This window comes from Eucyclogobius newberryi, unplaced genomic scaffold, assembly GCF_026437365.1.
Source record: "Eucyclogobius newberryi isolate DKJ021-1_F unplaced genomic scaffold, fEucNew1.0.hap1 SCAF_9, whole genome shotgun sequence".
In the NCBI taxonomy this organism is placed as follows: Eukaryota; Metazoa; Chordata; class Actinopteri; order Gobiiformes; family Gobiidae; genus Eucyclogobius; species Eucyclogobius newberryi.
The window spans coordinates 26,035,200-26,048,222 of NW_027316532.1; the positions used below are offsets into that span (position 1 = coordinate 26,035,200).

General features: G+C 39.7%; 2 protein-coding genes across 2 annotated transcripts in view; both read right to left on the minus strand.

Annotated features, from left to right (window-relative positions):
- The window catches only part of psmg4 (proteasome (prosome, macropain) assembly chaperone 4), a 238,259-nt gene that overhangs the window by 164,266 nt on the left and 60,970 nt on the right, over positions 1-13,023 (minus strand). The gene's annotated exons all lie outside the window — the stretch shown is intronic.
- gmds (GDP-mannose 4,6-dehydratase) overlaps positions 1-13,023 on the minus strand; it is a 131,600-nt gene that overhangs the window by 29,453 nt on the left and 89,124 nt on the right. The window contains exon 8 of the mRNA XM_072439512.1: positions 815-933. Coding sequence (XP_072295613.1) covers positions 815-933 — 119 coding nt within the window. The remainder of the gene's footprint in view (positions 1-814; positions 934-13,023) is intronic.

The window sequence follows — 13,023 nt, forward strand, 5'->3', positions numbered from 1 at the left end:
ATTGTTTAGTAAATAAGAGATAAGACATATTTATATATATTGTTTATTATATGATCATATTTGAAGATTGAATAAGTAATATAAGAGACTAACTATAAACTAAAGAACTATTAAAACATTTAAAATTTGCAAAAAAAAAATCTATATACGCCGGTAAATCGTGTATTTAGAAAAGGGTTAACAGGGAGTATCCTGCTTTTGATACTGCCTCCTACTCGAATGAAGGCCAAGTTAGGCTTTACATCCTTTGTCCCATGTAGCAATCAGTTACTCAATAAACTGTATTTCGAGTACTCTGTTTGACACACGGACTGTATTTCAATGTCGCCTATCTGTGTTCTTCTTATGTAATGAGTGCCCTCGTGTGCAAGACGTCTTTCCCTCGGGGCAATAACGGTTTCATTCATTCACTTATTGTTTCAACAGCATAAAGAAGCATGTTCTTGTTTATTGTGATATTTCCTGTAGAAAATATCACAAACTATTTAAAAACACTTTGTTGTTACAGGCCTAATTGTAAGTACAGGTATACATGAATACACTATTGCACCCTCACATTGAACTATTGCTGATAAAACTATGCAAGTAAGATGTATAAATGGCTCAAAAACTCGCTGAACTGCCAGTAACACTTTTATATTTAGACTTTAGCTAGTCTGAAATGCTTGCAATCAGTACAAAACATGAACATGCAGTTTGAAATTCAGCTGTGACACTGATTTCCTCACAGGATCACGTCTGAGACTACGTTTATGTGCCAGGCTCATATTGAATGACTCAAAACATAATTCATTTTGGACCTGTATGCACTTACACAATCTTCCTCCCTACGTGTGTGAAGGCGCGCTCTACGAACTCCCTGACGCTGTGCACCTCCCCGGTCGATATGACCAAGTCCTCCGGCTCCTCCTGCTGCAGCATGAGCCACATGGCCTGAAACAGACAGAGACGAAGAGGTCAAAAGAGCTGACAGGTCATAAAGACAGTTTGACGCTCACTTTGGACACGTCCCAACCCTGCCCTGACAGACAGGAAGTGAACCCGCAACCTCCCCGCCTGTACCTCTCTCCTGACGTCACCACAGCGCCCCCACGGGACCCATACTGTGGGAAAGGAGGACAGAGGAGTCCCAGAGGCCAACTGCACTGCTGGCACACGTTAAAAAACACACACAGAAAAAGCTTACACATGACTGACAATAACATGTTCAGAACTATATTTAAAAAGTGGCCTCAAATCGCCACAGCAGAATGATGTTTGACTCCTCTGCAGTTATTCTTAGCCCTTCAGCCCCAGTGAAAGCCGATAGTCCATTAATGGAACAGCACTATATTCAAGAGCCAACAAGAGTGTCTGTGTGTGGGTCAATATTTAGGCTGAACTGCCGCTTTGGGGTCAATGCCACTGACCTTTGGCCCGTCCAGTCTGAGCAAAGGAGATTTAGCGGGAAGCAGCAAATACGCACACAATGACAGGGGAAGTTTAAGGGGTAAAAATAAATAACAGTTTGAACCTCGCATCATCTCGCTGCGCTGTTTAAATTGAGCCGTACAGCCTGTTTTGTGAAATATTAAGCCAATAAATTAAAAATGAGTGGAATCCAGTAGAACATTCCTAGCTCCAAATAGTGTTTTGACCAAAAAGTGGAAAATCCCTCTAAACATTTACAAAGTATTTGGCACATGCAAGACAAGGGATGTTCAACAATCTTGGAAGACGTATTACGAGTTAAAAAGTTGAATGCTTCACTGTGGGTGATGTATAAGTCAAATACAATACGACTTCATTCGCAGTGGGACGGAGAAGTCACTTATCGACGTATGGACACAAAGTGATTGAATGTCGGTCCTCGGGGAGTGGAGGCCGTCCTATCCCGGGATCGTTCGGGGTCAGCTGACTGCTCACTGCTGATGGTTCCCCTGAGCCTGACCTGTGACCTCTCACCCCTGATGAACAAACCAGATTCTCACACTACAAGACTAAATGGCATCTCTGCGCATGAGTGACAGTGGAGGAAACCGATCGAGGGAAGTATGCTCACAATCTGTGTTTTCAATTGTTTCCACACTTAATGCTCGTTAGTCTGACAGGGGAAGCTAAATAGTGTCAGAAAAGCACATTTGTCATGCTGTCAATGCAGATAAACTTTACAAAGTACTGGATACAATGTTTATTCATAAAGTTAATAGTAAATCATACAAAAGTAGAATTGCCAAACTAAATAGTACTGTATTAATTAGAGTTCATCATAAACTGTGATATGATTTATGTGATGATGAAATTTGGAGTATCGTGATATAATTGCAGCTGATTTTCTTTCCTCTCAGTTTTGAGGCGAGGCAGACCAAGATAGAAGGCCATTAAGCAGCCTAGATACAGTATATAGCAGGGATGGGCCGATGTGACCGATAACCGATATTTGTCGATACCAACTCCTTAGATTTGACATACTTTTAGCCTACATTTTCCATTTTTACACATGAGTCTCTTCAAAAAGACAAATCTGATGCACTGAGGGCAAACTGGAACCTAAATATTCCCTATTCATAGTATACCATCAATTATATTGTTAATAAATAAATTACATTTTAGGCCATATCGTCCTGCCCTAGCACTATTATATTATTAACTAATACATATATATATATATAAAAATATATTAAAAAAACATTATAGACTGAACATTTTTCCAGCAAATAAACTTGAATAAACTGTAGAGCAGAAAGTGTTTTTGATTGACCACATGACTAATAGCCCATTGTAAACATTCCCCCCAAAAAGTTTGAACATTTGTATCTCAGATTTTTGTCTAATATTTGGATACTTTATTTCAAAATAATTCTGTTTTACGTGTTAACAGGATTCATTATCACTGGTCTCCGTGAAATATCAAACACAACATGTTTTGGAGCTGTGATGTGTGATTATTTGAACTTGTAATGAGCAGAAGTCCCCCGTGCTTCTAATACTGAATGATCTGAATGAATGTGGAGCTGCGAGTGCACTGGACGCCTGCGATGATGGGAATGGGGAGCACACTGAACCGCTGCTCTTGTAGCCAGAGAAAATGTTTACAGCAGCAGCTGAGTGATTTGGCCTTTGCTAATGTTAAACACGGAAATGTGATAAATAATATGAGATGTTTTTTTTTGCTTATTGTAGTGGGAATAACAGCCCAGAGAAAGTGGTCGTTGGCTTCAGTTCAGGTGTTTCCGTGTTAAAGGAGAAGTCGTTTGGCTTAAGTTGTGTTTTGTGCGGTAAACCAACAATATATAACTTAAATGACAATGGAAGAATGCATTTCGGTGGCACAGTGACTGAGTGGCTAGTGCGGTCACCTCACAGCAAGAAGGTTCTGGGGTTTATTCCTTTTTGTGTCTACTTTGCATGTTCTGTGTATCCATTTCCAAAACATGTTGGCCGGACACATCCACATCATTCTAAAAGAGGTCATGATAGGTATTTTTCCCCCAAATGTATGCAATTTTTAAATATCAATTAGGGATAGTGCGATATATTGGTTCCAATGTAAGTATTGGCGATATCAGAAGTATTTATGTATCCCCCCACACGTCGTATACTATATATACTGATACTGATATATGTATCAGGTAAAAAAAAAAATGTTTAAGTCTTAGCTGACCCAGTCTCTGTTTGCACATGTATCCTATCTGTGTTTCCAGTTGGTCCTCAGTGAATCAGATTTGTCTTGAATGATGAAAATGGAAATAGTAGAGCAATTAGGCTAAAAATATGTTTGTTTACACAATATAGACACAGAAACTATTACACAAAAGGGAATCATTTATTATTGGACATAAAAATGCATTATATACATTTTTTCCCATGTAATTTTAACTTTAACTTAACATTTCTATGAATTTAAAATGACTATTATTCGTATTGGCAAATAACTTATCGGCCTCAGCACCAAGACAAAAAAACAAAACAAAAAAATACATACGCCCATTCCTAGTATTGATACATGTACAAATGACTATCTAGTTTTGATTTTAGTTTCAGTATTTGTATTGTTTTGTTTGTTTTTTACAACCCTTAATCACAATAACTTAAAGGTGGTATGGACGATTTTTTTCAGCAAATTTTGTATCATATTTCCTCGTGGCGTGGATAAATCATTTGTCCTGCCACGTATCAATCATAAAACGCACCTATCGCTCACCTGCAGCCGCGTGCGGTTCCTCCTCACGTTTCCGCGTGCCTAAGCGCATGGATCTATCATAATATAGTTCCCTCAGTGTACGGGCAAAATGAAGACGGAGAAAGACAGTTCGAGCTGACGCAGAAGTGGACAGAAATCTACGGGAGACGAGAGATGCGATGCGCTCCGTTGCGCTAATAAACAAACGCACGTGTGTGTTGTATCAGTCCGCACGGGGGAGTGCGAATGCGCACTTCCGCCTGCGTTCTCAAATCGCCGAAAAATCGTCCATACCGCCTTTAAACAATTTTCACGTTACACTTAACTCCACCCATGGCTTCTCCTGCTCCCTCTCCCCTCTCTCCCTTCTCCCCTTCTCCCCTCCTCTCCTCTCTCCCCTCCTCTCCTTCCCTTCCTCCCCTCATCCCACAGAGGCCCTCTCCTGACGGCTCTGCTTCATTAGCGATCTGATAAACAGCCCAGAGCTCGGTCCCTCCACTGTGAACCCACATCTTCCTGTTCACATGGCCAAAGGATGACCCCCATCACACACTCAGCCCTCGGCCGACTCCACCTCAGAGACCGCACTGACCCCTGCATTACACTCAAACCCCTTCACCTGAATCATGCCTCTGAAACCACCGGGAGAAACCTGAGCTCAAGAGTTCAATTAGTCTGTTGTGCTTCTAGTGGAGAAAAACAGGTACAATGGCTCTTTACTGCCCTTCGATGTGAGGGGTCAATGCTACAAGCAACACAATGGAGAAAGAAACTGTTAGGACATTTAACTTGGTCTTACAGTCGAGCCAATAACTGATACTTGTTGATAGTGATAATAAGACCAAATGGTTATAATATAGTGTTACAAACGTTTTCTGGCATGATTGTGTAGTGAGCCATATCCTTTAGCTTAATTTTTGCATATATTTCCATTTTAACTCATGAGTCTGTTCAAAAAGTCAATGATTGGTGCCAAATATCCTCAAAATTTTCAATATCAGACCAATACCGATACCTGGGGACACCAATATCACCGATATTACCAACGTCCGATAACCGATATGCCATCCCTAGTTTTACCTTACAATACCAGCGTCTGAAAAATGTCTTGTCTGTACCTATTCTATGCCAGCTAGAAGCATATAAACTATAAATGACTGAAAAAAGACAATTTCTACCAAAAAACAAACAAACATTCAAGTATTTGTGGTGGGAATATGTAACTATTTATTTTATACTTTTTTTTTCAACTATCATGACCCACCATTCATCAAAACATAAAACGTTTTTGATTTTTGTTACCTATATTACTGGAATATATCTATTTTTTAAGTTCCGTAGCCAACCCATTTGTAGATAATATTTTATTATATTTATTATAATACTGAAAGATCTCTAAAGAGATATTGACATACATGAAAAGTATAGATAAAAAAAAGTTAAATTCCAAATAAATAAAGTAGTTGCTCCGAGGAAAAAGTGTGGGAGTTTCACTGTGTGAGACTTTGAAACAATTTACAACGATGACTATCCTTTTTGCTTATTACATATAATCATTTCCATAAGTTCTTGACAGACACAAAAAAAGATGGAGCCCAGGCTGTGGGGAAAACCCTCATGCAAATCAAATAGGACCTGCTGACTCCTGTACAGCTACAGAGGTCACACACGCCATTATATTGTATGAAAAACAGCACTTGTATCCCAGTCCGCTTCAATTCAACATGTAAAGAATTATAGCTATGTGCAGTATGGCTTACAGTAAACACTTAATGCATCCCCTAGTGGTGCGTCTGAGAAACCCATAGGCCACAATTACTAGTCTGCTAATGCCATTAACCTCTGGGCACATGCACTATCCCACATGTCGGTAAATGCATCGAGCACAACCCCACTTTCCTTTCCACTTGCAAATTACAAACACCAGGATTTATGCAGGGGTCAAATTCAGTTTTACTGAACAAGTACAGTTGATGCTCTTCCCATTTACAATCTCGTGAATCACTAGAGCTGATGCGGGGATATTTGTAGGAGGCATTCTTACATACTTGAATCGGTTGGCAGGTTTGAAAATGCCACGCTGAACCACACAATGGGGACATTTCAGATTGCATATGACAGGTTAGATAAGTCGCACCTTTTTTCATAGTTTTGGCCAGGGTGCGACTTATACTTATATTTATACTTATATACTCCGGAGTGACTTATGTGTGATATTATTTGTTATTTTCACACTTGCAAGCACAGTTCAAACTCCAGTGCAACTTATATATATTTTTTTCTTCTCAATTATGCATTTTTGGGCTTATACTCTGGAAAATACGGTACTCATTTGACTTAATCATCGTCTTACCTAGTTCTCTTTAGTTTTAATTTAACTTCCTGGTTGGACACGGGCAGCGGATGTGACATTTGTAGAGGTAATTCCATAACTGTAAATAAGGGCAAAAGCTCACCTCATTTACACAATAGTAATGATTTGAAAAAGGCACGGGACGATAGACATTTTGCGTAGAGATTATCATGGCCAAAAAACTTAATTGCGATCACCAATAAATCCTCATAATTATTAAAACAGCTGACAGTCTCAAAATGCTATGGATGTTAATAATTATGCTTTTATACATTCTGAATAGATCTGCAGAATCTGGTGGCAAAACAGCAACTACTTTTGTATAATGATGATTCAAACTGTACCAGGAACTACCCTTTTTATTACGATAAACTACATTTTTGTTATGTAAAGGAACAGTAAGAAAAATCTGCTTCATGCTTCTAAATTTCTCTTGCATTTAGATATCATTTTCTGTATTGATGACACAGATTGAGCCACTCCCTGCAATTTTCCAACTTATTTCCTCAACTTTTCTTCGCGAACTGCCACTTGACTCACGTGAAACTACACAAACTATTCCAGGTACTAGCCCATAAACAAAGCATATACACTTTGAAAATGGGCAAATTGCGAATACGCCATGGAGCGGCATTATCAGCTGGTCACAGTAGGAGCCACATTCATCAATCTCACTGCTTCCCGGATACCGCAATCACAAGTGGCCATCTTGTACCAGATTAGGCGAATGGTATTGAAATTATGACTCTGGCCTGCCTGCCCTTGTCCCATGGGGTGACGGAATGAGTTCAGATAACCTCCACCATAAAGCTTTGCGTCAAAGTCCAATACCAGATTTATTATGTATATACAAGCAGCATATTTAGCATTTTAAGAATCCCTCCATTATTAATTCCAATGTTAATGCAATGGATGGATAAGGATCACTAATGGCTACTACAGTGATACACACCCGTAAAGGTACATTGAAATTTTTTAGATTTAGTTGTTGCATTTGTCAGATATTATACTTCCATATTTCAATTTGATTCAATTTGAAGATTTAAAGTTTGATCCCTGAAATAGTTGTGAGCGATCCGATGCTGCACACGGTGTGATACTTATCCTGGTACATACAGTCCAATAAAACAACGAGAAACAGCCCTTAGATCAGTTTACACGTGTTCTTTTACTCACTATATGCAGTTGCAAATGGTTATGACATGACCAATAGTAATAACTAATTCTGCGGTATGTGGAATGAGCTCGAATAGTGGATTAGCCTGACAGCTTCAGCTCTACAAGCAAAAAAAAAGCCTTTGTTCTGGAGACATTTGTGAACTATACGGCTCATGCACGTGTGCCAGGACGAGCTGTCAATGGGGAACGAGGCCTTTCATAAACAAGATGCTAACTGTATGATTAACATGTGCGGTATTTTTGTATTATCGTTCAACAAAACAAGTTTATTTGTAGAGCACAAGTCGTACACAAGAATCACAAAGAAATGACAGAAATCACAAAACAGTTTAAGACATAAAAGAGAAGAGTGCAAATAAAATCCTTTCAGTCAATATGCACAGCTAAACAAAACAGTTTTTAAGCTTAGATTTGAACATTGTCAGAGTAGAGGCCTGTCTCACATCTGGAAATGAGTTCTAATAGCAGTTAAGCTGTCGGGTTTGTTCATATTCATCATATTAAACAAATTAAGAGGTGTAAATTAACATGTGTGGCATTTCGAAATTCCAAACACAGATCATTTCTGCTAATAACATTTTTAAGGAGCCGTAACAGTGTAAAATAATAGTTATTGAGAGTTTTGTGTTGAGTAAATGTACCACATATGCAGTCAGCCCAAATTATACAGCAAATACACACTCAGGTGGAAGTAGCTGGTTTCAAATGTGTGACAAAGCACTCTTACACTTTATATGGACCATTACATCAATCACAGGCGTCTCAAATTACCATTATATGTCTTCAAAACAGTTATAACATATCGAAACGTGACATTATTCAAGCTTTTTAGTCGGAAGTGTTATATATTATATATATTTGGTCCAGTGTTTATTAAGACGATTCATTTGGCATTGGCGTTTACCTCTGATGTGTAACCTACTATCCAAAATATAAGGACAGAGACATTGATTCGCACATTGTTCAATAGATACATTGCTATCTCAATAAAGTGTGTGTAAAAAAAATACATTCTGCCCCTTTAACAACAACATCAGGCTGAAATGAGTCGAACTTTCCCAGGCTCCACCGCAGGGAGCACACATCCTCCCAATGGCTGCTGAGGAGCTGTGATTTTTAGCAGGACAGACTCTCTTTTTTTTCTTGCTTTCTACATAAACTGCTATTTTTAGAGACGGCTGAAATTATGACCCCCTTCCTCACCCCCCCACCCCCGCGCTTTACTCATTCTTCCTCCGCCTCCTCGCTCCCGTCGTCTCCGGGTGCATTTTGCCCAAAAAAAGTCTTGAGTTTTTTTCCCCTCCTCCTTCTCACACACGCACTTTGTCTGGACGTGAGGCTGGAGACGGGGCGACGCTATATTTACAATCTGACTTCAGCTCGAAAACACAGCCACATACGCACACGCACGGGGCCGGCTGTTCAGGACGCGGTGACGCAGAGAAGACCGTCCCGCCGTGACCGTGCTGCGCGACGCAAACCGGCAAACCGTCGACCTCAAATGATGCTCGGGTAACAGACAACAGAAGGTCGCGTGAGAAGGTCAGCGAGTCTGAGCAAAAACGGGAGATTCCAGTCGATCATAATCACCGGTCCACATAAGCGTGGACGTAACAAGGAGTTCAAACCGCAGCCGAATAAAAACGTCAGTCTGGACCAAACGAACCATGAAATATTTTCAATTGGTAACTTAAAATGTAATTAGTGCATAGCGGTTGTATTAAACTCAAATAAATCAACGTAACTGTATGCGGAAGTCATTTTAAAAGAAGTTCATGACTAGTATGATTTAAAACGTTGAAGTTAGCAAAGATTAAAGGCGGTATGGACAATTTTTCGGCCATTTGAGAACGCAGGCGGAAGTGCGCATGCGCTCTCCCCCGTGCGGACTGATACAACACACACGTGCGTTTGTTTATTAGCGCAACGGAGCGCATCGCATCGCTCGTCTCCCGTAGATTTCTGTCCACTTCTGCGTCAGCTCGAACTGTCTTTCTCCGTCTTCATTTTGCCCCTGAGGGAACTATATTATGATAGATCCATGCGCCTAGGCACGCGGAAACGTGGGGACGAGCCTGACGCGGCTGCAGGTGAGCGGTAGGTGCGTTTTATGATTGATGCGTGGCAGGACAAATGATTTATCCACGCCACGAGGAAATATGATTAAAAAAAATTGCTGAAAAAAATCGTCCATACCAGCTTTAACACCTCTATACAATTATGTAGAAAAAGGTTAGACCCAATAGTTTATACTGCAACAAAACAAACAGGGCTGAACAATGTATCACAAAAGTATTGATATTTTAGGCTAATGCAGTAATCAATATTGCAATGAACTAAATGTATCACGATAGCACCAAGGTCCTCCTTCATTCATTTAAAAAAAAGAAGAAAACATGAAATAAGACTGATGTTATTTGTGTTTTTTCATGTTAAGGCCTAAATCAGCCAACACGTTTTTGACTCAGCTTGAACAATTAAATTAAAGCATGCATTGTACAGTACATTTTGTTTTTATATAACTGAAAGGATTGTGTTTGTGTGTGTAATGTATATGTTTAAACATGTCAATAGTTTCAACATCACAGCACGTTTGCTTTGAATGATACAGAGGTTATTGAGAGGAGACGTCTTCTGCATTCGAACGACAGCTCTAATCGGGTCAACAGAAAAACTTGAGAGCGCTGATTAGGCGTGAGTTTATCCCAGATCGTACACTTTTCAAAAAGAAAGTTGGTGGTTTTATTGCCAATTCCAAGGTCTAATACTGTAAAAGTAGACGTTGTTCTGTGTTATATACTTGAAGGTGCAGTATGTTCAGTGGAGATTATTGGGGCTGGACGACATTGCAATATCAATATTATTACAATATTTGAATGTATTTAAACCTTTCTAACTCATTCTTAGCTCTCACCAATCTTTTCACACAACAGTGGTAAGGATTCTTTAGGCCTCTAACAAAGTTTTTTCAGACACAAAAGTGAAGCAGATGACTTTGCTTCAATCAATCTCTAAACAGACAATCAGCTCTCATCCCAGAGTGTCCAAAGTGTCATATAGTGACTAAGTGGCTCTTTCTTTCTAAGTTTGAACAAGCGGTAGAAAATGGATGGATGGATGGATAATATGTATTGGATGACATGTGGAGGTCTGTTTTTTCCCCCCTCCTTTTACTTTCTGGCGTGGAAACAGAATTGATGAATTATGAGGGGGAAAAAGGGACAAAAATCTAAATCAAGGCCAAGTTACAGGTCAAATCTGGGGAAAGGAGACCATACCCACAGTCAGAATACCATTGTCACGGTATTCTTTGAGCAATAAAAAGATTTGTTAATAATAAATACAAGAAGCTCGCCAGAAAAGTTACATAGTGCGCCTTTAACGACAACAAACTCATTGGTCCGTGCTCTATTCCCCCGTGTAGACAGTTTTACAGTGCATTCTGCCCTCCAAAACATCAAAAACTGCACACATTTGAACTTCACTGTGACCTTTCCCCCAAACGAACAACCAGTCCTCTGTAAACAACATTTTCTGGGGCTTCTATAAAGACCGCCGTTCACTATTTGAGACTATAACTCCGACCAAAAAACGGTGCAAATGGTCCGTGCGCCGCCACCCACCGACACTCTGCACTCTGAACCGCTGATTCTTGGAGCTCGGCGTTATAGTCATTTTTACACCGTGAGAACATGAGAAACGCAGTTCTCAAAGGAGCCCTCTGATTTGGTGTGGGTGTGTTACCATTTTAGGGGCAGGAACACACACATACAGTCCGGCATAACGGGCTGCTTAATATACCGTCCCCAGTATAGCTGAATTATGAATAGCCAGTGTCCGGGGACTGGAGAGGATGTAAAAGGTGTTTAAAATAAGCTCCTTTGGACATTTGACGCTATATTTACTATACAGAACCCAGCCCCGCGTATACACACATGGACGGGGCGGTCGGGGGTATCGATAGCAGACAGGCCACTGATGGTGGACCAGAATAACACGTGATTTGTTTTTCCGCGTTTGAAGGGGCAGGAAGAAAAGCAAACATCAGTAAAGGACAGCGGGGTTTCGAGCTGCTTAACTTAACAGAGCCACTCAATGTTTAGACTTACTTCTATATCCATCACCATATAGAGCAGCACGGCAGCACCGGCTTCATACAGTGTGACAAATGTGTGCAATAATGGTGGAATTGTAATGCCAGATACATGAGGGGCGAACTCAGGCGGTAGAGGGGGGGACGTTTTTATTTTTAGATTAAGGCAGAGTAGGTGAAATAGCTTGGGAAACCATGTCATAAAACAAGCATTATGGGAAAAAGGACCGTTGTCAACATAGTGCATACATAGATTTACATAAAGCCAGAAACAGAAAAAACATTAGAAGCTCAGAAAAGTTCCAGTTGAGCAAAAAATAGTTTTTTTTTTAACTTTGTTTTACTATACTGCATGTATTATGTATTTCGACAATCTACTGTAACTGCAAAAGTGGAGTGCAAGACAAGCAAAAACAAACATAAAAGTGTAAATCGTTTGATCTGCATTCACTCGTATCATGGAGTAGAATAAATATAATTAACAAGCTGCTCGTTGCCAAACCCAAAAGGACCAGGTCTGCTTTTCCTTTCGCAGCGGCAGTGGCGTTACCCAACTGGTCTCTTTTTTTTTACAAACTTCCCAAAGAACGCTAACAAAGACAAACTGAACAATTAAGAACGGAGTCAGAGTGTTGTGAGGGTACGATCACTCTTCATTTTGTGTCCCCAGTGCAGGTGGAGCTCTAACTTCTCCCCCCGAGGCGTAGACTGAAACCTTTGGTCATTTTCAAGGTTATTTTCCCCATTTTATGAACCTATAAAAGTGCATACATGTGGCCAAAGCCTGGCGACACGTTGATGTGATTAGGCACCAAGTCATTTTATGTAATCTACAAACACTAACTTTTCTAATTCCCATCATAACTTGGCCACTAAAAAGTCTAGACAAATCAAGGAACTGCATTTAAGGTGTTCCTTATATGAAACTTCTTCTAGTTTCTTTTTTGTGTACAGATGCATCGCAGTTGATTCAGACTCAATTTAATGCGGTGGTAATCTAAAATTACTTTAGATTTACAGCACGTTAATCATTATTATTCAATTGACATGAAATAGCTATTTTTTATTGAACTAATGCCATTACTTCCAGTGTAATAAAACATGCACATTACATACACACAATATTTAAATTACATTGATGTTTTAATTAATACAATAAGACAATATGGATATTATGAAATGTAATTCCAAAATATGATCCGGAAATAGTTGATTAAATTTGTATAACCGTTGTGA